The sequence below is a fragment of the Sorex araneus genome, chromosome 9 (genome assembly GCF_027595985.1).
Source record: "Sorex araneus isolate mSorAra2 chromosome 9, mSorAra2.pri, whole genome shotgun sequence".
NCBI classification, from domain to species: domain Eukaryota; kingdom Metazoa; phylum Chordata; class Mammalia; order Eulipotyphla; family Soricidae; genus Sorex; species Sorex araneus.
The window spans coordinates 23,074,391-23,099,740 of NC_073310.1; the positions used below are offsets into that span (position 1 = coordinate 23,074,391).

The window sequence follows — 25,350 nt, forward strand, 5'->3', positions numbered from 1 at the left end:
TATTTCATGCCATATATCAATTTATTTATTCTGAAAACATACTGTGTTAATGCCCTAAACCACCAATTAAGTAGACAAAATACCATAACCCACTGAGAAACAAAAATTGTCAGGGAGATGCCGCTAAGCAGCAGGTGGGGACTACAGGGCCAGCCCCACCCTCCCTGTGTCCCTTGGGTCTGGGCCCTTTTCTGCAGACACAGACCCCAGGCAGCAGCCCTGAGCCTGGCTGATTTGCATAGCCAGCAGCTCTCTCCCTGAGGGGATAAGAGGGGACCAGGAGGAGTTCAGCCTCAGGTGCCAGGATCCCAGCCCCTCACCATGGCCTGGACCCCGCTCCTCCTGGGCCTCCTGGCTCACTGCACAGGTGATGTGTCCAGACTCACAGCAGCCCCAGGCCTGTGTCGTGGGGCATCATTGTCCTAGCCTGAGCTCAGCAGGGTACTGCTGTAAAATGCCAATGACCCTGATGGAGGATGGGGTGGGGGTGGTCGGGTCCCACAGAATGACTTCAGGTTATGAATATGGGGGTCTCAGCAGAACTGAGTTTCCGCCTCACCTGACATCTCCTTCTCTCTTGCAGGTTCTGTGTCTTCCTATGATCTGAATCAGTCACCATCATTTTCTGTGAGTCCAGGAATGGAGGTCAAGATGACCTGTAGGGGATACGACGTTAGAAGCTATGGTGTTCAATGGTTTCAACAGAAGCCAGGCCAGGCCCCTGTGCAAGTCATCTCTGGTAATACTAGACGGCCCTCAGGGATCCCTGACCGATTCTCTGGCTCCAGGTCTGGAGACACGGCCACCCTGACCATTAGGGGTGTGCGCACTGAGGACGAGGCCGACTATTACTGTCAGGTGTGGGGTGGTAGTATTGATGCTCACAGTGACACGGACAGATGGGGAAGTGAGACACAAACCTCTGCCCGTCTGTGTCACAATCTCCTCAGGCCGAGAGCCCCTTAGACCCAGCAATGAGCTGCTCTGGTCCTGAACCTAGGTGGGAGATTCTTTCCTTCCAGTCCTGCAGTCAGGCTCCACATAGGAGCCACCAGGGATGGATTTTGGGTATAGAACAGGGTAGATTTATTACAACTGTGTCCAACAGTACATGAGGGCAGCATTGGTGGACCATCACGGAGGGAGTCACAGTGCTGCTGGGATTGGTGTTGAAACCTAGTAGGGCATAGTCACATCGTTGGCCAGTGAGATGTGAGTGTCCTTGCCGCATTGGTGCTAAGAGAAGCTTTTACCTGTCTTCACATATTTTGGCTTTTCCTGGGGTGGCAGAGGTGGTCATGCAGAGGGGTAGAAGCACTCTTTTCTCTAGACTATGCCCCTTTTTTACCATGTCACCCAAGGCACCTGCAATACCATTTAGTAAATACTTTAATCGCTGCACAAAAGTTCAAGAAGAATTCTCCTTTCCACACTTTAGAGAAGGGAAAACTGAGGCATGCAGGATGAGTAGGAGCTCAAAAGAGAAAATAGTTTAGCAAAATCCAATTAGATTCTGTCCCCAACTTCCTTCTACTCAACCATACCAGTGATTGGTGGGGGGGGGGGTTGTGAAGGCGGGACAGTTGGAACATACCTAGCTGTGCTCAGGGATCATTCCCTGCAATGCTCAGGGGACTGGGATGAGGAATACCGGGAATCAAACCCATGAGACCACTTTTAAATCAAGTACCCCAAGTACTATATTATCTCTACCCTCCCACTATTCTGATGATTTTAAAGATAAACCCTGATTTCTTGAAAAATTCCCCAAATTCCCAATTTCTCACACAAAGAGACAGAGAGAGAGAGAGAGAGAGAGAGAGAGAGAGAGAGAGAGCTATTGTGACTATGCATCATGTCCTGTTCAGAGGAAATAAAATTTTCACTAAAGATGCAATTTAAAATATTCCATAGTTTTCATTTATAAGATTAGAAGAAATAACTTGGATTATTTCACAATCTATTTTCTCAGTTCCTTTCATTAAAAAGATTTACGTCAAATACATACTTAATATAAAATAAGATCAGGGGAATGACGGTATCAATGCTCATGGCCAAGTTCATGTTGACAAGGACACCTGAACCACCGACGACTCATTGTAGCATGTTCCGAGGAATACGCTACCCATGACGTATTCAATATGCCAAACACAGTGACAACAATGGATCTCATTCCCCTGGCACTGAAAAATAAGGTATACATTTATTTCATATTATTTATTATTTCTTAAACCAGGTGGGTAGTTCAAAACTATAGTTAAGTTCATTATTACCAGGTCTACCACCTTCACAAATTTGTTGCTTGTAGCCACCTGACAGGACAGAACAGAATGAGAAACTTTCTCTGGAACAAATTCTTGCAATTAGACTGACAGACACCAGAGGCCAATAAGTGTACATGAGCCAGATATGTCACCAGGGAGAAATGGCTGCTTACTTTCATTCTGACCAAGACTCTGAGATCACTCAAAAATGAGATTTTTATAACATGAAGTCCACACACCTTCCATTACCAAATTAATAATGAGAAGTAAAATCTTAAACATAAATTTGAGCATCAAGTGCTTCATACTATTATGTCAGAGCTATCAATGATATGAGTCCATGTGAACACTTAAATTAAAAGGAGAGTCAAGGCAGGGATGGAGAGAGAGTGCAATTAGAATATATCATCCCAAGTAGGAGTGATCCCTGAGCATAGAGCTACAATTAGGCTCTGAGTACTCCCAAGTCTGACCTCAGAGAGGAAAAATAAAAATCAAGGGAAACAGATACATATCCTGGAGAACAGAGCGAGAGTCATTCCTGAACACCACTGAGTGTGTCCCTCCACAAATGGCCGCAAATCCCTTTCAGTGGAAAGATAGTTTCCATAAACCTTTAAGTCACAAAGCTCTATTTTGTTCATCATTTGACAGGGCAGACTGAGCATGAAAAATATCTTCTTTTTAAAAGAATTTTTATTAGTGAATCACCCACCGTGGGGTATGGTTACAGATTTACAAACTTTCTTGCTTGCATTTCAGTCATACAATGACCAATGACCGAGTACCTCCCTCCACCAGGCCCGTTCTCCACCAATGATCCCAATATCCCTCCCAGCACCCCCACTCACCTCTATCACCACCCCACTACAACACCCAAAAGGAAACAGAAACATATCTCCTTGCCTTTAGCGGCCACCATGGAACAGCAGAAGCAGCGATCATCTGGCTCTTCAAATGCAAAATCCACCTGAGATAGGGTGGACATGATTAGCAGAGGGTCAAAATTCAGACACGATGAAAAGGTGTCATCATTTTCTACCTTACCGTCCTTGAGAGAGATGTGCGGGTTCTATGAATGTGGTCTGCGGTTCGAGTATGCCTGTTGCTCTGCCAAGTGTTCAGCCATGTTTATTCCATCTGCTAACACTCTCTCCCTGTCCAAAATCATTGTCTTTGCACAATGGGAGAGCTTCCTATCTTCTACCTGCTCCCTCTTCCTTGCATAAGGCACAGAACAGATCTCATAAACTTTGGTTGGCTAAAGTAAATCAAACAGGCTTGGACTTGATAAATTGGGAGAAAGGCAACACAGAGCCAGCAGTGCTCATAGCTTACTCCTGGCTCTGTATTTAACAATTGCTCCTACTGAGACTTAGTGAACCATACGAGGTAATGGGGGGGGGGGGTCAAACCTGGGTTGGCCTGGTGCAAGAAAAGTATTGACCTGTTTTACTACCTCGTTAGTCCCTGACTTCATAAAATTTCCCAGGTCACTGAAAGCACTTATCTAAGTGCACACTTGAAGCATTTTTAAAACATGGAGATTCCATCATTCATAGACCCATTTTTGGGAACAGAGCACAGAAACTAAAAGTGCCCCTTGGTGCACTGGGGATACTGAGGCACATTACTATGACCAGCTCCAGGTGATTACACCAGGGAAGAAACTAATAGTCCCACAATGACCCCACATTTGTTTGGCAACTCGTGATATTAATTGGGCTCTGCTTCTCAGGAGTGTAATCTGGGCTCATCCCATCTAAATCTGGTGATACCACTTGTGGAACAGGCTTCACTGCTGACACATTCACCTCCCCACTGTACCTGAGCAGAAGAAGCAAAGATGCCACCAAACTATGGAAAGAGCAGGAAGAGGATACCCAGGTGGGTGTGAGATGGGAGGTATACTTGGGTTCTTGGTGGTGGAACATGTGCACTGGTGAAGGGATGGGTGTTTGATCATTGTATGACTGAGACTTAGGCCTGAAAGCTTTGGAACTTTTCACATGGTGATTCAATCAAAAATAAAAAGAATAAGGAAGAATATGGGCTTCTCCAGATAAAGGCAAACCCCTCAGGAAAAGAATACACTCTAAGTTAGATGAAGTGACTCTGGAATGGCATGTCCTGTATCCTCCATGAAGCAGGGTTTATGCCTTTCCAAGCTGCTCAGCTTGGAGCTCTTTCTGCAGAAAAGAGTTATTGGTAATGATTGTGAAGGTAAGAGATTTTGAGCACTGGTGACGTTTTTCTTTGAGAGTCTATCAAGTCCTTTGCTTTTGTTTAAAATATCTTTTTGGTTGTTCAGTCCCCAGGTTTGGGCTGACCTTGAGTTCTAGTCACTTAATCGTTCCCTTTCCTTGCATTTGCATCTTCTCTGTAGTTTAATAGCAGACCTATCAGAGGAAACCCTCCAAGCCCGAAGACACTAGGGGGACATAGTGAAAAAACTCAACGAAATGAATGCCCCACCAAGAATACTTTATCCGGCTAAACTCTCACTCAAACTCAAAGGAACCATACACTATTTCTCTGATAAACAACAGCTCAGGAACTTCATAGACTCAAAACCAAACTTAAAAGAAGGACTAAAGGAGCTATTGTAAGACAAGGAAAAACTGCACAAGAACAACAAACCCCAAAGAAAGATAACACAAAACCCCAAGACAATAATCTCTCTCAATGTCAATGGCCAAAATGCACCAATTAAGAGACAGAGTGGCAAAATGGATTCGGAAACTAAACCCAACATTCTGCTGCCTACAAAAAACACACCTGAACACTCAGAGCAAACACAGACTCAAAGTCAAAAAACGGAAAACAGTCCTGCAAGGAAACAACTCCCTCAAAAAAGCTGAGGTGGCCATACTAGTATCTGACAACATAGATTTCAGGTTGAAAAAGATTAGAAGGGACAGCAAAGGTCATTTTCTACTTATCAACGGATATGTACAATAGGAAGAAATCACACTCTTAAACGTATACCCACCCAATGAACAACTGGCTAAATACTTTAAACAACTCCTAACAGACTTTAAAGAAGACACCGCTAGCAGCACAATAGTAGTTGGAGACTTCAACACCACCTTATCACTTCTGGATAGATCGACAAGAATAAAACTCAACAAGGAAACACTGACTCTGAAAGAAGAAATTGAAGAGAGAGGCCTAATTGACCTATACAGGGCTTTACACCCCAAAAAGAAAGAATACACATTCATTTCCAGTGCACATGGAACATTTTCCAAAATAGGCCATGTACTGGTTCACAAAATATACCTCAATAGAATCGGAAAAATAGAAATTGTATCAACCATCTTTTCAGACCATGATGTGCTGAAGATAGAAGCTAATCGCACACAGACACAGAGAACCAAAGCAAACACCTGGAAACTAAACAGCTCAGTGTTGAACAATGAGTAGGAAATCAGGAAGAAAATCAAGAAAGAAATCAAGAGATACCTAGAAACAAACGAGAATGAAGACATGAACTACCAAGACCTATGGGACACAGCTAAAGCCGTGTTAAGGGGAAAATGTATAGCTCTGCAAGCATATCTCAGGAGGGAAGAAAGGGTCTACATAGATAGCTTGACTTCACAGCTCAAGATCTTAGAAAAGGACGAGAAAAAGGAACCCAAACCAGACCGAAGGAAAGAAATAATAAAAATTAGAGCAGAAATTAACGACATGGAAACTCAGAAAACAATCTGAAAGGTCAATGAAACCAAGAGCTGGTTCTTTGAGAAAATAAACAAGATTGATAAACTGCTAGCAAGACTCACAAAGAAAGCGAGAAAGAGAACCCCAATAAACTGAATCAGAAATGAAAAGGGTGACATCACAACAGAAACCAATGAGATTCAAAAGATCATCAGAGACTATTTTGAAAGCCTGTATGCCACAAAACAAGAAAACCTAAAAGAAATGGATGGATTCCTTGATTCCTACAATCTCCCAACACTGAAGAAAGAAGACCTGGAATACCTGAATAGACCCATCAATGTTAAGGAAATTGAAACTGTAATCAAAAGTCTCCCCCAAAACAAAAGCCCAGGTCCAGATGGATTCACTGGCGAATTCTTCCAAACATTTAAAGAGGACCTTTTTCCAGTTCTCCTCAAGCTTTTCCAGGAAATTGAAAAAACAGGAACTCTCCCAAACAGTTTATATGAGGAACATATCTGCCTAATACCAAAAGCAAACAAAGACACCACTAACAAAGAAAACTATAGACCAATATCCCTGATGAACACTGATGCAAAGATCCTCAACAAAATATTAACAAATAGAATCCAACAACTCATCAAAAAGATCATACACCATGACCAAGTGGGATTCATCCCGGGGATGCAAGGATGGTTTAACATTCGGAAATAAATCAACATAATCTACTATATCAACAAAAGTAAAGATAAAAACCATATGATCATATAAATAGATGCAGAGAAAGCATTTGACAAGATCCAACATCCGTTCATCATGAAAACTCTCACCAAAATGGGTTTTGGAGGAATTTTCCTCAAGATAGTCAAAGCCATCTACCACAAACCCATGGCAAGCATTATCCTCAATGGTGAAAAGCTAAGGGCCTTTCCTCTAAGATCAGGGACAAGACAAGGATGCCCACTCTCACCACTTCTGTTCAATATAGTACTGGAAGTACTTGCAATAGCTATTAGGCAAGAAAAAGAGATTAAGGGCATCCAGATAGGAAAGGAAGAAATCAAACTCTCACTATTCGCAAACGATATACTATATTTAGAGAAGCCTAAAATCTCTACAAAGAAACTCTTAGAAACAATTAGACTTGTACAGTAAAGTCGCAAGCCATAAAATCAATACCCCAAAATCCATGGCCTTCCTACATACAAACAATGAGACAGAGGAAAGGGACATGAAAAAAGCAATCCCATTCACAATCGTGCCCCAGAAAATCAAGTACCTCGCAATCAGCTTAACTAGAGAAGTAAAGGACCTCTACAAAGAAAACTATAAAATGTTACTCCATGAAATAAAAGAGGACATGAGGAAATGGAAACATATCCCCTGCTCATGGATAGGGGAGAATCAACATTTTCAAAATGGCAATACTCCCCAAAGCACTATACAGACTCAACATGATCCTATAAGGATACCAATGAAATTATTCAAAGAAATAGATCAAGCAATCCTAAAATTCATATGGAACAACGAACACCCACGGATAGCTAGAACAATTCTTGGGAAAAAGACGATGGGAGGCATCACCCTCCCCAACCTTAAACTTTACTACAAAGCAGTAACAAAACAGCATGGTACTAGAACAAAGGTAGAGCTGCATATCAATGGAACAGGGTGGAATATTCCTACACACAACCCCAAATGGATTATCATCTAATCTTTGATAAGGGAGCAAGAAATGTGAAGTGGAGCAAGGAAAGCCTCTTTAGCAAATGGTGCTGGCATAACTGGACAACCACATGCAAATTAATGGGCTTAGACCTCGACTTGACACCATGCACAAAAATCAGATCAAAATAGATTAGAGACCTCAACATCAGACCACAATCCATAAGGTACATCAAAGACAAGGTCAGCAAAACTCTCCATCATATTGAAGCTAAAGGTATCTTCAAAGATGACACGCAACTGACCAACCAAACGGAAACAGAGATAAACAAATGGGATTATATTAAACTAAGAAGCTTCTGCACCGCAAAAGATACAGTGATCGGAATACAAAGACAATCTACAGAATGGGAAAGGATATTCATCAATACCCATCCCATAAGGGGTTGATATCAAGGGTATAATATAAAGCACTGGTTGAACTCTACAAGAAGAAAACATCCAACCCCATCAGAAAATGGGGCAAAGAAATGAACAGAAACTTTTCCAAGGAAGAAATATGAATGGCCAAAAAGCACATGAAGAAATGCTCTGCATTTTTTTGATCACTAATCATCAGGGAGATGTAGATCAAAACAACCATGAGATACAACCTCACACCACAGAGAATGGCACACATACAAAAGAAAACAAGCAACCGCTGTTGGAAGGATGTGGGAAGAAAGGGACCCTTCTACACTGCTGGTGGGAATGCTGACTGGTTCAACCCCTTTGGAAAACAATATGGATGCTTCTCAAAAAATTAGAAATTGAGCTTCCATTTGATCCAGCAATACCACTTCTGGGAATATATTCTGGAGAAGCAAAAAAGTATAGTTGGAATGACATCTGCACCTATATGTTCATCGCAGCACTGTTTACAATAGCCAGAATCTGGAAAAAACACAAGTGCCCGAGAACAGATGACTGGTTAAAGAAACTTGGTACATCTATACAATGGAATACTATGCAGCTGTTAGGAGAGATGAAGTCATGAAATTTGCATATAAGTGGATCAACATGGAAAGTATCATGCTAAGTGAAATGAATCAGAAAGAGAGGGACAGACATAGAAAGATTGCACTCATCTGTGGAATATAAAATAGCAGAGTAGGAGACTAACACCCAAGAATAGTAGTATATAATACCAGGAGGTTGACTCCATGGCTTGGAAGCTGGCCTCACATGCTGTGGGAAAGGCAGCCCAGACAGAGAAGGGAACAACAAGTAAAATGTGATTGGAGATCCCGTGCGGGAAAAATAAATTTAAAAAAATAATAAAAAATTAAAAGGTAGCAAATATTAAAATTTAATTTTTAATTTTTTAATTAGTGAATCACCATGAGGGTACAGTAACAGATTTGCACATTTTCGTACTTGTGTTTCCCTCATACAATGTTCGAGCACCCATCCCTCCACCAGTGTCCATTCTCTATCACCAGTGAATCCAGTATCCCTCCCACCCCCCAACCCCTCCCCCCTCCCCCCCTGCCTCTGTGGCAGGGCATTCCTTTTTGTTCTCTCTCTCCTTTTGGGTGGTGTGGTCTGTAATAGGGGTATTGAGTGGCCATCATGTTCAATCTATAGTTTACTTTCAGCACACATCTCCTTTCCTGAGCGGGTCCTCCAACCACAGTTTACTTGATGTTTCCTTCTCTATCTGAACTGCCTTTACCCCCCAGCATATGAGGCCAGCTTCCAAGCCATGGAGCCAATCTCCTGGTACTTATTTCTACTATTCTTGGGTGTTAGTCTCCTACTCCATTATTTTATATTCCACAGATGAGCGCAATCTTTCTATGTCTGTCTCTCTTCTTCTGACTCATTTCACTCAGCATGATACTTTCCATGTTGATTCACTTATATGCAAAATTCATGACTTCATCTTTTCTAACAGCTGCATAGTATTCCATTGTATAGATGTACAATTTAACTTTTTAAATTAAAAAGAGATTAACTCAAGGACAAAATCTCATCTGAGGGTTCAGCACTCCAGATTACTAGGAGATCCACCCAAGGGTGGTATTCCATCCAGTGTGTATTTTTTCTCTTTTCCTCAGCTAGTCACTCATTTAAACAATCATAGCAAATTTACTTCTTATAATATTTCTAGCAATGTCATTTTGTATGAACACAGTAAGAGATGTATTATTTTTTTAATTAATTTATTCTTTTATTGAATCACCATGTGGAAAGTTACAAAGATTTCAGGTTTAAGTCTCAGTTAGTAAGAGATGTATTATTCTTAAAGGTTTGCTCTTCCTGGGGACTCGCCATATATTCCAGACAACAGTGCACAGGCCAGATTAGTCTTTCCTAACCCCAGCAGTGTCCTTATTCAGTTACTTCTTTTTGAGTCATGACAGAGTTTGTCCATAAATGTGCTCTTAACTTATAGTTAAGTATTATGGCCCTTGGCCTGGCCCATTTCAATGCCAGGGTAGCTCACAGCTTGCCCTGGGTCCATCCAGTCCCTTTATTGAGACTCTGTTCTTGGAGTGCTAGGAACAAATGGCAACTGAGGCTTAAGTTAAGTAAATATGGATGCTCAGGATAAATATTATATTGGAGTTAATTAATCTCCATGTTACAAAGTATAGCATCAATTGCCTTCCTGTGTCTATAAGAAAAGGACATTGCTAAATAAATCACACAAGTGACTTAAAGGAAAGAGAATAGCAATATAGCATTATTAGTGCTTGATGGAATTGTGTGATTGTGTGTGCCTCAGGGGCACTGTTGTGGGAGTACCTCAATAAGCTTTAAACTCCCTGTGGGAGCAGCAAGGACAACGCAATGTTATCCAGCACTACCACATTCATCAGCACATTTGACCTGTGCCATGCTTCTGCCTCAGACAGCTGGCCTCATAAACCAGATCCCTGTAAATATTTTGTTGACAGTGGTAGACTCAGCCCCCACGAGTAAAAGAGTAGAAGAGTAAGTAGGTTCCCTTGGTGGCTTATGTGAGGTAGGGAGAGAGACATCAGCCTCTAAAAGGAAATCTACCACTCCCCTCTCTACCTACCTCTATCACCGGGAAACCTGGGGAATTCAGGACTCATGAAAGTCTGTGATAAGCCCATGCATGACTTGGACACTCATGGTCCACAAGCCTTACAAGGCACCCATCAAACTGTACCTGGAGTCTACTTGTTCTGCCCATCCTGGTAGATAATCCTTGCCACTTGATTTCTTGGGGATGAGTAGTGAAGTCAAACAAGTTTATTGGGTTACTCCTTGGATCATGACAGAATTTGTCCATGACTATGCCCTTAACTTATAATTAAGTATAATGGCACCTGGTCTGGCTCATTTCAATGCCAGGGTAGCTCATAGCTTGCCCTGGGTCCATCCAGTCCCTGGTCGGGACCCTGCTTTTGAGGTGCTAGGAACTAAGAGCAACTGAGGCTTAAATTGAGGAAGCAGATACCCAGGAATGAATATTATTCGGAGTCAATTAACTCCCAAGTTGCAAAATCATAGCATTGACTATCTTCCTGTATCTATACAAAAAGGATATTGCGCTGAAGTAAACTTCAGAGAACATAAGGGAAGAAGAAAAGCAATACTTCACTTACAAATACAAAATCAGAGATTTCTGAAGAATTTGGCTTTACAAGTCACTTTACAATCACTGCTTAGGGGAAATGAGTGATTAACAAAAAGGGGAAGCAGAACAAAGGAGAGGTTAAAGATGAATACCAAGGGAGTGCTTTGGGAGCATTGTGATGGGTATTACTCAGTAAATCTGTTGTAAGGAGGAAGGACAGGAGAAATGGCAAACCAATGTTAAGCCTAAAATGTTTAAAACTGTAATCAAACAACTTCCAGGCCAGGATCCACAAGATTCCTGGGGATCCCTCTGAGGAGCACTCAGGAGCCCAACTTCAGGGAGCTGGAGAGATTCCAGAACCACCGATGGACAATATCTGTATCAGGCCTCTCAGTCTCCAAAAGTGGGACACTCAAGATAAGGGCAAGGGAAACAGCCAGCCTGACTTGAGAAGGGGAGAGTGAGGGGCTGGGAAGAACTGGGCCAGGGAGGGAGAAAGCTGCAGGCACAGTTTCTGGTCTATGGGATGGAAAGCAGGCAAGGAACTGGGCAGCAGAAACAGGGGTGCCTGACAAGTAACAGAGCAGAAGTGATTGGTTAAGGACTCAGACTCTTTTTTTTTTTTTTTTGCTTTATTGGGGGGTCACACCCAGCAATGCACAGGGGTTTCTCCTGATTCTACGCCCAGGAATTACTCCTGGTGGTGCTCAGAGAACCATATGGAATGCTGGGAATCAAACCCAGGTCGGCCGCATGCAAGGCAAACACCCAACCCACTGTGCTATCACTCCAGCCACAAGAACTCAGATCCTTTTCATGATAGAAGGACTAAGGTGAGACATCAATGTGTCAGGTGCCCTGAACAGGGTGTTCACTGAGAGGAAAGCCCACACCAGACTCCTCTGAACAGTCTGTGTCAGGCCCTCAGTGTACCTGGAATCTGACCTGGGATGTCCGGAGGCTTCAGCAGACCTGGGTGCAGCTGTACTCTCTGGGGAAGCCCAGTGAGCCCTTAAGGATCCCCAAGGTCCCACGAGACTCAGATTTCCAACCACAGTTACCACAGACCACAGCCACCACAAGAGGATGTGGCCTACCGCAGGGGCTGTCCAGTATTTGTGGCAGGTGCAGTGGTGGTGGGGCAACAGCTGTGGATGCTGCCGTTAGGGACAGTCCCTTCTTCTCCCTGAGACCTGGGGCTGTCCCAGGGCAACCACAGCCTCAGGCAGTGGGTAAAGTCTCACATCCGCACAGGGGTGCTCAGGAGAGAGTAGTTTCAGGCACACCCTATCAGGCAAACTTTCCTCAGTTCCCAAGTTTCAAGGAGTGCAGGCCAGAGAGGCAAGAGTGGGCCAAGTACTGTGATAGAGAGAAGGTGAACTGAATCTAGAACTTTCCAGAGGTTGTCCCATATTCTGTATGATGTCTGTTAGGGTGCCCCCTGTTACAGTTTAGTACTTTGACCATCCCCAAGGCCAGGGATGTGTGTGTGTGTGTGTGGGTGGGGGGGTATGACTGTGGGTGTGTGTATGCTGAGTGACCCAGATTCAGACCTTAACCCTGGCTCTTGACCTTAGAAGTTGCCCAAGCAGTGTTTATTGAGGGGAAAGAACTAGGCAGAAGTTCCTCGAAAGCTGCTGATGGCTTTGTTCAAATCATTAAGTCAGAATTATCATCAACCTCTTCAACTCTTTCCTCCTCCTCACTGTCATCATTAACCAGAACAGTGTTTTCTGCGGTGGCTGATACACACCCCCCTCCCCCAGTGAAGCACTGGAATGATGGGGGTGGGCAGCAACTTCTCATGCAACTGGTGGTATTTTGTGTTCACTTAAAGAATGTAGGGGCCAGAGAGATAGTACAGTTGGTAAGGCACTTGCCTTGTATGCAGCCTAGCTGAGTTCAATCCCAAGCACCCCATACAATCAATCCCCTGAACACAGACAGGAATAGTCTCTGAGTGCAGCTGCATGTGATTCAAAAAGCAAAGGGGAAAAAAATATATAGATTGGGGGGGCTGGGAGGGGGAGCTGGCTGAATTTTTTGTTTTGTTTCCTGAAAAAGTGGGAAGCAGTCCAAATAAACTCGGGAGACTAATACATCATAAGGGAACTAGGATTTCCCCCTCACCCTCTACTCCCCCCCTCACCCCCACCGCCACTGCCCTAGTCAGTGTAACAAAAGTAGCAGTAGCATGTGCCAACTTGGGCACTCCAAACCTTTTATGCTATCTAATAATCATTTCTGTTCTATCTTTACCCTTCCAAGGTCAGTTACTACACAATTATCCTTGAACAGCTGCTCTAAAGCAGGACAATCAGTGCCTTAGGTCCAGAGACTGCAGAAAGTGAGCGTGTAGACACCATTGTCTCTCAACAATCAATTAGCTATCTCAAGAGATGCAGTCCCAGGTGTTTGTCTCTTGTCACCTCCAATAAACATAGTTGGATTTTCACTAGTTTACACCACATGTAGCAGGAAACTTATGGCGTTTCTGACACAGGACATAGAATAATGATGCTAAGAGAGGCTCTTCTGGAAAAGTCCATTTGGTAGGCCTTGGGAACTTCCTCTAGAATTTCTGGGAAACAGCAATCTATGTGCCCTAAGGGGCCACAAATATAAACCTGAGTAGATTTTTTTTAACGTGGAAATTCTTTCATTTTTATTTTATTTTATTTTATTTTTTATTTTTCCTTTTTGGGTCACACTTGGCAATGCTGAGGATTACTCCTGGCTCTGTACTCAGGAATTACTCCTGGCTCTGTACTCAGGAATTACTCCTGGAAGTGCTTGGGGGACCACATAGGATGCTGGGGATCGAACCCAGGCCAGCCAAACACTCTCCCCACTGTACTTTCTGCATCCCCAGATCTGAGTAGATTTATTAACATTCCCATAGAAGGAAAGGTCATAACAGAAAAAGAAAGAGAGCAGGCACTCAGTGTGACAAGCAGAAATCTGTGACCTGCTTCTTTGAGTGCTCGGCATGGACCAGTGAGAGGTGAAGTCCTCAACAAAGCAAGCCCTGAGCAGAGCAAAGCTGTGTCACCTCAGGAAAAGGGGGCATCATGGTTGGAAGCTTGCCACAAGTGGGGACAGGGAAGAGGGCAGTTAGGATAGAGAAGGGACCACTGTGACAATGATAGTTGGAAATGATCACTCAGGACAAGAACTGAGTGATGAAAGTAGGTAAAGGGATATGCATGATAACCTTTCAGCACCCTATTGCAAACCATAATGCCCAAAAGCAGAGGTGGGGAGAGAAGAGAGAGAGAGAGAGAGAGAGAGAGAGAGAGAGAGAGAGAGAGAGAGAAGAAAGATGGAAAGATGCAGTCTGGGTTGGGGGGGCAAGGATTTGGTGGGAGGAAAACTGGGACATTGGTGATGGGAAATATTCATGGAGAAGGAATGGGTGTGGGAACATTGTATGATTGAAGCCCAATCATGAACAACTTTATAACAGTGTCTCTCATGGTAATTCAATTAAAAAAAAAGAACAACAACAACAAAAACAAATGGGGCATCTACTTGAATATCCATTTCCTTATCTTCAAAATGGGAGACAGTCTTAGCTTCAAAATGTTGTCTGTGCTAGATAAACAACCTCACTCTCATCACTGTTTTATGTTTCATTCCAGGGCTTTGAAACAGATCCCAAAACAAAACAACTTTGCAGTCCACTCCCCTGCACTCGCACCCAGCTGCACCCAAACCATAACTCCCTTGCACAGCTCTCTGATGGGCAGGGGACAAGCTCGCTCCCTAGATTCTCGGTCACCCACACTCCCAACATAATCTTGGACCCTGTATTCATCTCCGGGCCTTAGTTTTCTTACCTGTAAAACAAATCTTTGCTCCAGGACACACCGAGCATGCGCAACCCATAGGAAGCGGGGAAGATTCATAACCTTCATGGACTTATTCATCCTCGTTCATCCTCAGGACCTCTCAGGGACAGGAATTCTCATTTTCCAGATCAAGGAACTGAAGCCCAGAGTCGGTCTGGAGAGTCTCCGCGCTCACGAGTCTGAAGTCACTCCTTGAGTGGGGGCAGTAGACACATTCCCTGCGAAGCCCCCGCTTGCCTGAGAAGCTGAGTGTGGAGGTGGCATGGTGGCCCACCAGGTGGAGGAAGGACATGTTCGGAAGCAGAGCCGTGCAGGAGAACAGCCCGTTTGGAACGTCAGAAGAGATGCCCCAGCGCAAGAAGCTCAGGCCTCAGGTCTCCTGATGCACTCGCTGGTCACTGAGCTGTCCTCCCAGTCCCCTCGGGTGGAGGAGAGACACTTCAAAGCCTGAGGCCAGCCCCACGGTTTAACTGCAGGTTGAACTGGCCCCTCCCAGGGCTGCAGGGGCGGGGCTAGACCAGCTGCTTCCCTGACAGGTGGTTGAGCCCCAGATCTTGACCACAGCAGGGCAACTGGCAGGCACCATTCAGAGAGATCCCCAGGAATTATAATCAGGGACCCCGGAGAGGGCCAGGTTCTGGGACTGACTGGAGTCAGAGGAGAAGACCATGCAGGACCGGGCACACACCCAGGGCTGCTGCCAGTGGGCGAGGCCGAGGACAGGGGCACACCCTGACTCTGAGTCTAGATGAAGTTCAGAACAGGTCAAGGCTGGCTGTGAAGGCAGAGCCCTGGCCCCCGGTAGCGCTGATTGGAGGCTGCTGGGCCTGGCCGGGCCTGCCTACAGCCTGCCATGTTCCTCACGGCCAGACTTTGGATCTGAGTTTGGAGCAGCAGAGGCCCAACAGGAAGCGGCTTGCTCAGCCTAAGAAGCCTTCGTGACAGGTAAGGAGTCCTGCGAATCCTGTGGGGACAATGTGGGGTTCTCTGAGGCAGGCGCCAGGAGGGGCCGCCGCTGAGAGTGGTGGTGAGCTGCAGCTGGGGAGGGAGAAGAAGGTTGTGCCAGAGAGGAGACGCTTGGGCTTTCTTTAAAATCGTGACATTCTGTGCATCATGGGCTTATTTGCACTTACAGCTTTTGATTTCTTAAGCTTGTATTAAGACACAGGGCCAGAATGATTGTCCAGCAATTGTGATTGTGACAGTACAGTAGAGTGGTTTGCCTTGCACGCGGGTCACCTGGGTTCAGTCCCCAGCATCCCATGTGGTCCGCAGAGCACTTCCAGGAGTAATTCCCGACTGGAGAGAGCCAGGAGCAACCCCTGAGTGTTAAGAAGTGTGTCCTCCCAAAACAAAACAAAACAAAAAAAAGAAAATTATAATCTACCTTGACGATTTATCTTGGCACCCCTTAAATTTGGCAGTCTTTTACCTTATTCACCTCACCCTGGACCTCTAGGTAGGGCTGAAACTAGAAAGGCAGAAGCAGATTGTTATTATTATATATAACAAGTATTATTTCTTGTAGTGACAGACTCCTCTTTCCAGTGGTCCCATAAGGCAGGCCTGACTGTCATCCCACTTTACCAACAAGGCTACGAGGCTCAGAAATGTGAAGGGACATGCCTCAGGGACATGGCACAGTTCCAGGGTCGTAGGAAGTCCTGGGACAGAACATCCATCGATGTGTTCTGTGATTTAACAAAAATGGTCCAAGAAAAGATGTGTTCTGCTAGGCATCTGGAGAGGGGAAAAAAAGGTTCACCTGGTCTCCCCGAAAGGCCTCGATTCCTGAACCAGTTCCTAAATGTTTATAAAACCAGGCCTGGGGATACAGGGAGGGTGAATGTGACAGAAGTCTCAAGGGCAGACCTAGGGCCAATTTAGAAGCAGTGAGAGGTGAGGGGATACTGGGATGCCCTGTCATACAGATGGAAGAAGACAGAATTGTCAGGGGAGTACTCTGAGTACAGGAGCAGCATGTGCTGAAGGAGAGTGAGGTGCAGGTTCTGCTGAGCTCATTTTAGCTGGGGACAGGGGGCCCTTGTGTGCCCATCTTTTACCCTGGAGACCCCAAGGAGATTTCAAGGGATTTAAGCAGGGGACTTTTAAAGTCTGACTTGTACTGCTGACTTCTAATGGAAAAGTGATGGTAGTCTGCATTGTGCCTTGCGGGAAGGGAGGAAGGACGAAGTGCTGGAAACAGGAGGTAAAATCTACTATGAAGTGCAAATTTAAAGTGATGGTACCAGAGCAGTGGCCAGGAGGCTGTCACTTTTATGGACTGTCTGTAGAAATCTAAAATGTATGACCATTTCAGCAATATAAAGTCATTTATACAAGAAAGTACATTCAACTTCTAGGATCCCATTCTCGGGGGGAAAAATCATCAAAGATGTGACTAACATTTCACAAGCCATGGTGATCAACTTAATATTATTAATGGTGAGGGGGAAAGCCTTAAAAACCTCCTTCTGCAGAAGGGTGTAACTAAGTACAGTGTGTTACATCCATTGGAAGGAATGATACACAGATGTCCAAAATTACATACCCAAAACATTCTTTATAGTGTATGTGCATTTTCAAAAGTCTGTCAGAAAATGCAGAAAAATCTCAATGGTATGTCTCTGGCTTGTGGGATTTCACTTGTCAAAATGCATGCTTTGTGATTTTCTGTACTTAAGAAAATTACATATTTTAGAAGATATATTTCATTTCTTTGGTGTGTGTGTGTGTTTGGGGGTCACACACAGCTGTGCTCAGCACTTACTCCTGGCTCTGTGCTCGGGGATCACTCCTCACAGGGATCAGGGAAACATAGGTGTTGTCAGAGATTGAACCCGGGTGGACCGTATACAAGGCAAAGGTCTTACCTGCTGTACTATCTCTACAACTCAATGCATTTCACTTTTATATGCTAAAATAAATTAAAATGGAATAGAAACACATGTTGTTTATAAAAAGTGACTAATCAGAGAAGTATGTAGAGTAGAAAATGTTTCCATGTATCATGCCCACACCTTTTACACTGAAATTACTTAAAGAGAGAGCTACTGCCATACACTTTCAGACCTTCTTCTGTGTGTGAACACACACACACACACACACACACACACCTACATAGTACTGGGATTTCACTTTTCAAAAACTAAATTATGTTTCACATATTTTCATGCAACTAGTATTTAAAACAATCTGTTATTGATATTTCTCAATCAGTCCATATGAATCTCATAATCTCATAAGGTTTCAACGTTTGGATGAGACAGAAGAAAGTTGACCATTTCCCTATTAATGGCCATTAAGGTTGTTTCTATTTAAAAATATAAACTATCAATGGTTTGGTAATGGGAATTCATGTGTTGTGTGCTTCTATTTTACATCTCCATAGATAGATGGTGAATGGTGAAATTGCCGACTTACAGAAAATAAGCTTTTGAGATACTTATAGAGAGAGCTCAGTTGTCTTCCCCAAAGACTGTTCCAATTCACACTCCCTACAATAATAACAGTGCTCTTTCCTCACCTTCCTTGCCAATAATGTAGTATCATTGATAACTATTTCTCAATATTTATCTGATGAGCCAAAGTAAAAGCATGTTTGTCACTATTTATGTGATCATTGGCAAAACTTAATTTCCTATTGTATTTTTATTAACAGTCTTTTCTGTCAATTTTTCGGTCATAATTTTGCACATTTTCCCCATTTATTTGGTTGTATTTACTTGTGAATCTATAGAAACTTTTTATACATTTGGGATATTTATTCCTTGCTAACTTTAAGTGTAAATATTTCTCCTGGTCTTATTTATGCCTTATTTATAGAGGCCTTTTGCTATAAATAAAATTTTAATTATTATATGTAAGAATGACTTAACTTTCTTATGGTTTCTGTTTCATCTGTGACATGCATGGAAAAAAAACTTTTAATTGTAAAACGTTTTTATACTATTGTGATGATTTTATTGTTTGAGTGTTTGTTTCTACTTTGTCTGGCACTTATTTTTGTGTAAAAGCGTACCTTTACTTGGGAGAAGACCTGAGAACATTGGTGGTAGGATGCTGGCACGCTGGTTGTGGGTGTGGTATTGGAACAGAGTATGCCTGACAGAGTATGTTATGCCTAACAGAGTATGTTAATGGTATTATAAATTACAGTAGCTAAATAAAAGTTTAAAAGAAATTAGAACTTTTTTTTGTAATGGAGATCTGGTTGTCCCATCTTCATTAAATATTAACACAACATTGATCAAATTCTGAATTATTGGTTTCTCAGATATTTTTGTGGTACAAATGTTCTATTTATCCAATGATTCTGCCCTGATTTTATTATTTTAGTTTCACAGTATGTTTTGGTATCTGATAGATCAAGAGGATGTTATTATAATTGTTTTCCAAAATATCAGTGTCTATATGCTTACTGATGGATTTAGCATAAGATCACTGATTTTGGAAAGTCATTATTTGAGCACTGTTTTTGTAATTTCTTGAGATATTTGGTTGATTTGAGAACAAATGACATCTTTGCAATGTTCAGCATTTCTAGACACTTTTCTATATGTCCTTTAGTCAAATTGTTTTATTTTATATGTCCGCAAATTCTACACATTTTTGTGTCATTTTAGAAGTTTTAATATAATTTTTATTAAAATACTAAAAAGACCCACTTTCATATAGTAAAGATTACTGCTTGTGCAGATGAGGAACCTATTGATTTTTCAATGCTTGTTCTTTTATTCATTGGCTTTGTTTAACTCTCATACATAGTAGTTTTATAGATAGTATACTGCCCAGATGATTGTGCTGGATGTTTTTATTTATTTGGGGGAGAGGTTTGGTGCTCAGAGATTACTTATGGCTCTATACTCAGGGATCACTGCTGGTAGTGCTCAGGGAAACATCTGTAGTGCCAGGAACTAAATTGAAGTCAGCTGTGTGCAAAGCAGCCATTTTACCTGATGGATTATTTCTGTGTCCCTGTTATGGATATTTTTCAGTAGACAATTACCTCATTTGAACGTCTAATGTTGCCATTTGTTCCCCACTGCTTATTACATTTTTTTTTCTTGTCTGATTTCAGTGGCTAAAATGTTGAGTAATAGGCTGAAATGGGCAACCTGAACTTCTGCCTTTAAATGTCGAGGTTGCTCTAAGTTTTGGGAGAATGTCTTTATGGAATTGAGAAAATTGCCTTATATAATTAACTTACTGAAATGCTGAATATTTTCTGTCTTAATCAGAAACAAGTATTAAATTTATATTATTCTTATGTTAAATTTTGTTCACAAATCTTATTGTGTTTTTTTTTTGTGCCAATGCAGTGGTTCTCAGGGCTTACTTCTCTATATGTGCTCAAGAATCACTCCTGGCAGGCTTGGGGGACCATATGTAGTGCTGGGTGTTGAACCCAGGTCGGGCATGTGCAAAAGAAATGCTCTGCCCTCTGCACTAGCTCTAAGTCTCCTGTATCATAGATATTAAATGCACATCTTTTTAAAAAAATTTTATTGAATCACCGTGAGATAGTTACAAGCTTCAATATTTGGGTTACAATCACACAATGATCAAACACCAATCCCTTCACCAGTGCACATTCTCCACCACCAATATCCCCGGTATACCCCCCCTTTCCCACCCTCCCCCTGCCTCCATGGCAGACAATATTCCCCATACTCTCTCTCTACTTTTGGACATTATGGCTTGCAACACAGACACTGAAAGGTCATCATGTTTGGTCCATTATCTACTTTCAGCACACATCTCCCATCCTGACTGATTCCTCCAGCCATCAATTTCTTAGTGATCCCTTCTCTATTCCATCTGCCTTCTTCCCTCCACTCATGAAGAAGTCTTCCAGCTATGGGGCAGTCCTCCTGGCCCTTGTATATATCTACTGTCCTTGGGTGTCAGCCTCATGTGATGTTATTCTATACTCTACAAATGAGTGCAGTCCTTCTCTGTCTGTCCCTCTCTTTCTGATTCACCTCACTTAGCATGATACTCTCCATGTCTATCCATTTATAAGCAAATTTCATGACTTCATCTCTCCTAACAGTTGCATAGTATTCCATTGTGTAGATGTGCCAAAGTTTCTTGAACTAGTCATCTGTTCTAGGGCACTCGGGTTGTTTCCAGATTTTGGCTATTGTGAACAGTGCTGCAATGAACATACAGGAAAAGATGTCTTTTCAACTGTGGTTTTTTGCATCCTCGGGATATATTCTCAGAAGTGGTATTGCAGGGTCATATGGAAGTTCAATTTTAGTTTTTGAAAGACTGTCTATATTTTTTTCCAGAAAGGATAGACCAGTCAGCATTCCCACCAAAAGTGAAAGAGCGTCCCTTTTCCCCCACATCTACGCCAGCACTGGTTGCTTTTATTCTTTTGAACGTGTTCCAGTCTCTGTGGTGTGAGATGATATCTCATTGTTGTTTTGATTTGCATCTCCCTGATTAAATACACATCTTAAATATAATCTCTGGCCAAAGGTCTAGTGCTGAGGTGAAAAATAAAATATGGCTTTAATGCAATGAGAGAGATAATGTTCGATTTTGCAAAACCTGAGAATTCTTGTCATAAACTCTTCACATGTGATTTTAGTATTGTTTTTAATTTTTCTAAGTATTTGAGTGGTATATTTGTGTATTTATGCTATGGAATGTTTGTCTAAGGCACAGAGGGTAATAAATAAAGTCATTCTGGGATGATACCGGGCTTCTGGCTTGGAGAGTAATTTTCTGAGCCTAGGGAAATTGTTGCAAAGAAACACTCCAAGTAAAATGAGACCTGAGGTGATATGACACTAGGCATCTACCATTACCATTGAGGAGTAACTAGTGACTGGAAGAGCTTTGGAGAGGTGGGAGATGTCCTCTGGGTGACTCCAAGGAGATTTGTCAAACCTGGCTTGGATGGGAGCCTTGGGGCCACCCTGATATGCTCTGACTTCAGGGGAATTGGCAACCCAGACAGAGCTCCGCCTACTGCAGCTTACTGAGCCGGTCATACACAACAGACTTAGCCCCCAGGGGAGAGAGATGCCAGGTGCTGGCCTAGTAGGTTTTAGTCTGAGCTTCAGTCACTGTGTTATATCTTCGGCGCTGGGACCAAGCTCACCGTCCTAGGTAAGTGCATCTTACTACCATTCTCTACCTGTTCTGTTCTTCTGCTATTTCAGAAAAGTCATTTTTCTCTCTCCGGGGGGTTGATTTCCCTTTACAAGCCCCATCTTAGCCTTAAGGACTGACCCTTACCTTTTTCAATGTGGTCTAGAAGAGGTAGCTTTGTTTCTCGGTAATCACCCCATTGGCAGGAATAGCTGTCTGGCAGTGTGATTGAGACAGGTCTTGGGGCTAACAGTTTGATCATAAAATGGGGGACCTTCCATTTCTAGGACCTGAGTGAGGGACAGAGGCCGGTTCTATCAGGATGTAAGTCTTACAGATATTCTCCAACCCCTGGGGTCTGTGCCCATCTTAGGAGCAAGGGCCACACAGAAGGTCTGTGGTCCAAGCCTCTGAGGACAGAAGGCAGCTGGACTGTGTCCTGTGGAGGGATTAGAGAAAGCTCCATCTTTATCTAGTCTGAATTCTTCTGGCCTCTACAGAACTATGAGAAATAACACAGGGATCAAGGGTAAGACTTGACAAGGTGACCAGAGCCTGGTGCTCTCAGGACAGTGGTCAGAAAAGAATGGAACCTGAGAAGAGTCTTATCTGTCTCTGGAGTCTCAATATACCTGGGGACCTGATGTCTCAGGTCCAAGACTTAGTCTCTGTTTTCCTAGAAAGGAATGTTAGACTCAGGAGCTGATAAGAAGGAGAGTAACTGGGGACTCAGAGAAACAGAATAGCTGCAAAATAAAAATAACTATGCCTCTTCTCTACGGGTACAGCCCCAAGATCACAGTTCAGACAAAGGATTCTGCAGCCAGAACCCTAAAGACAGGGGGAATGGAGGATTGGGGGGGGGGAGTTTCCAGGGCATTAGCTGGAAGAACCAAGCCCTGTCAAGAAAGATGAGACTTAGCAAGTAAAATATTAAGAGACTCAGCCAGAGTAGGAAGAAACTGGGCTCTTGCCTTTTCTGGACACTATCGTCATTTTGTTAGAAGCCTGGGTAGAGGGCCCCAGTGAACAGAGGAGAGATTCTGGGGTTCAAAATTGTAAAATGAATTGAGGCCTGAGGGTGGGACTAAGGACTTAGAAGGTTAGGATCAGAACCCAAATTCAACTCCGGAAGCAAGAAGAGAGTGTCTGACTGGCTAAACGTGGGGAAGCCTGAAACAGCTGGTGGGGGTAGTTTAATCAGCTCATCTGGGAAAAATGACTTGAAATGGAGATTGATATTTTACAATACAGAATTAGTTTTAAATAATGATGAAAATAATAATAACAATGGAGCCAAACTCCACAGGTTCCTGGAGAAGACCTGTCAGTTAGAAACTTTGATTTTTACTAGTGTAAAGCCAACATAGTTTCCTCTGGGACAGTAAATCTGTCAGTCTGAAGAGGCAGGGACAGGAGGTTGAGGTGTATTTAAAGAGGTCAAGAGGTTGCCACAAAAAGTGTTGGCAATAACTCAGACTTCCTCAGGTTTCCTGAGAAGATTGGAAGATTTCTTTTGAGGAACATCCCAACACACACTCCCTGGCTTGGACCCTGCTAGTGAAATGGTCCTGATCAATCTTCAGAAGCCTATACCTACGAACCCACAACCACCCAGCTCAGGAGTTCCCATGATAGATAACCCATCTCTGACCTTCCTTCCTCCCTACCCCTGCAGATCAGTCCCCGGCTGCACCCTCAGTCACTCTCTTCCCACCCTCCTCTGAGGAGATTGCTGAGGCCAAAAAGGCCACACTGGTGTGTCTGATGAACGACTTCTACCCCGGTGTTGCGACGGTGACCTGGAAGGTAGATGGCACCCCCATCGACCAGGGTGTGGAGACCACCAAGCCATCCAAACAGAGCAACAACAAGTATGCGGCCAGCAGCTACCTGAGCTTGACGCCCGCCAAGTGGCAATCTCTCCGTGAGATCACCTGCCAGGTCACGCACGAAGGCACAACCGTGGAGAAGAAAGTGGGCCCTTCAGAGTGTTCTTAGACCTTTGGGAAAAACCCACCCAAGGGCACCTTCCTCACCCACACACCCTATTTCCCATAATTCTACCCGAACCCCTGATATACCTTCCCCAGGTCAGCTCAGACCATGTGGGTTCCTCTCCCTGTAACTATTGCTTCTCAATAAAGAGCTAATCATTTATTATGTGACATCTATGTGTATTCTTCTATACAGCAGTGTCATTGGGCTTTGCTAAAGAGTTAGAGAGAGTTCTGAACAGAGGTCCTATCTCCGTCATCCAATTAATTCAATCTTTCAGACACCAGATCAATTCTGTTTGTCATTGGCAAGCATGAACCAGACTCAGAATTTTTCCTGAAGGCCAGAACTGGACTACATTTCTAGACCTTTTTGGAAGGGAGATGGTAAATGAGAGAGTTAGGGAACTCAGGGAGTCAGGGTGAAATGAATTGGGTCCCAAGATATCATTAAATAGGACAGTTCACGAATTTTCACAATATACTTTAGATAGTAAAACACAGACAAGTCCAGTGGAGGATATTCAATTTATTATAAAACATGTTGTCAATTTCCAAGTATTTTTGACTCTCGCAAACATCTCAGGGGCACTGGGGCACTCTCCGAGACACTGGGGTTCCTATCACTACCGCTGAGAACATGGGGTGAAACTGAGGTAGATGAAAGCTGAGTATATGTTGTCACAGATGTTGTCAGAATCAACTTCAATGTGACTTAGCAGGGAGCTGATGTATCAATCACAAAATATGCTGACACCTGAAGTCAAGTGAAGGAAACAGTTAAATTACGGTTGGTTTATGGATGGAGCTGATGTCAGTCTGTCTGAGGGGTGACCTGGGAGAACTACTTTTTGGTAGAGGGTGCTGAGTTGAGCAGCACATGGGCATCCAGTGATGTCTCAGGCAAGATTTGTCAACAGGAATCAAAGACTACATTGAGGAAAGTTTAGCCTCGCTGAGAACAAATTGAGTGTGGCCTGAGGGTTATGGAAAGTGCAGGCTTCTACGGAGACTCCATGATCCCATGATCTACTCTAGCCTACCCTTTCACTCACTGTGGCTCTTCACCTCATAGGCTTACAGTCTGCTATCAGAGATACACTCACTCCCAAATTCCTGAGAGCAGGCATTGTTGGAAATACCAGTCCAGCGACCTGTCTGTCTTGTAGGACAGCTCACTCACTGTGCAAGCAGATTATCAG

At 43.3% G+C, this 25,350-nt stretch overlaps 3 protein-coding genes across 3 annotated transcripts in view; all 3 read left to right on the forward strand.

Annotated features, from left to right (window-relative positions):
- The window catches only part of LOC101556212 (immunoglobulin lambda-1 light chain-like), a 126,037-nt gene that overhangs the window by 86,350 nt on the left and 14,337 nt on the right, over positions 1 to 25,350 (forward strand). The gene's annotated exons all lie outside the window — the stretch shown is intronic.
- Positions 1 to 25,350, forward strand: part of LOC101556485 (immunoglobulin lambda-1 light chain-like) — a 52,262-nt gene that overhangs the window by 20,703 nt on the left and 6,209 nt on the right. The window lies entirely within an intron of this gene.
- LOC101556749 (immunoglobulin lambda-1 light chain-like) lies at positions 322 to 24,319 on the forward strand. The gene is made up of 4 exons (XM_055147329.1): positions 322 to 367; positions 584 to 877; positions 22,128 to 22,169; positions 23,830 to 24,319. Exons 1-4 carry the CDS (start codon positions 322 to 324, stop codon positions 24,150 to 24,152), a joined length of 705 nt encoding a protein of 234 aa, XP_055003304.1. The 3' UTR covers positions 24,153 to 24,319.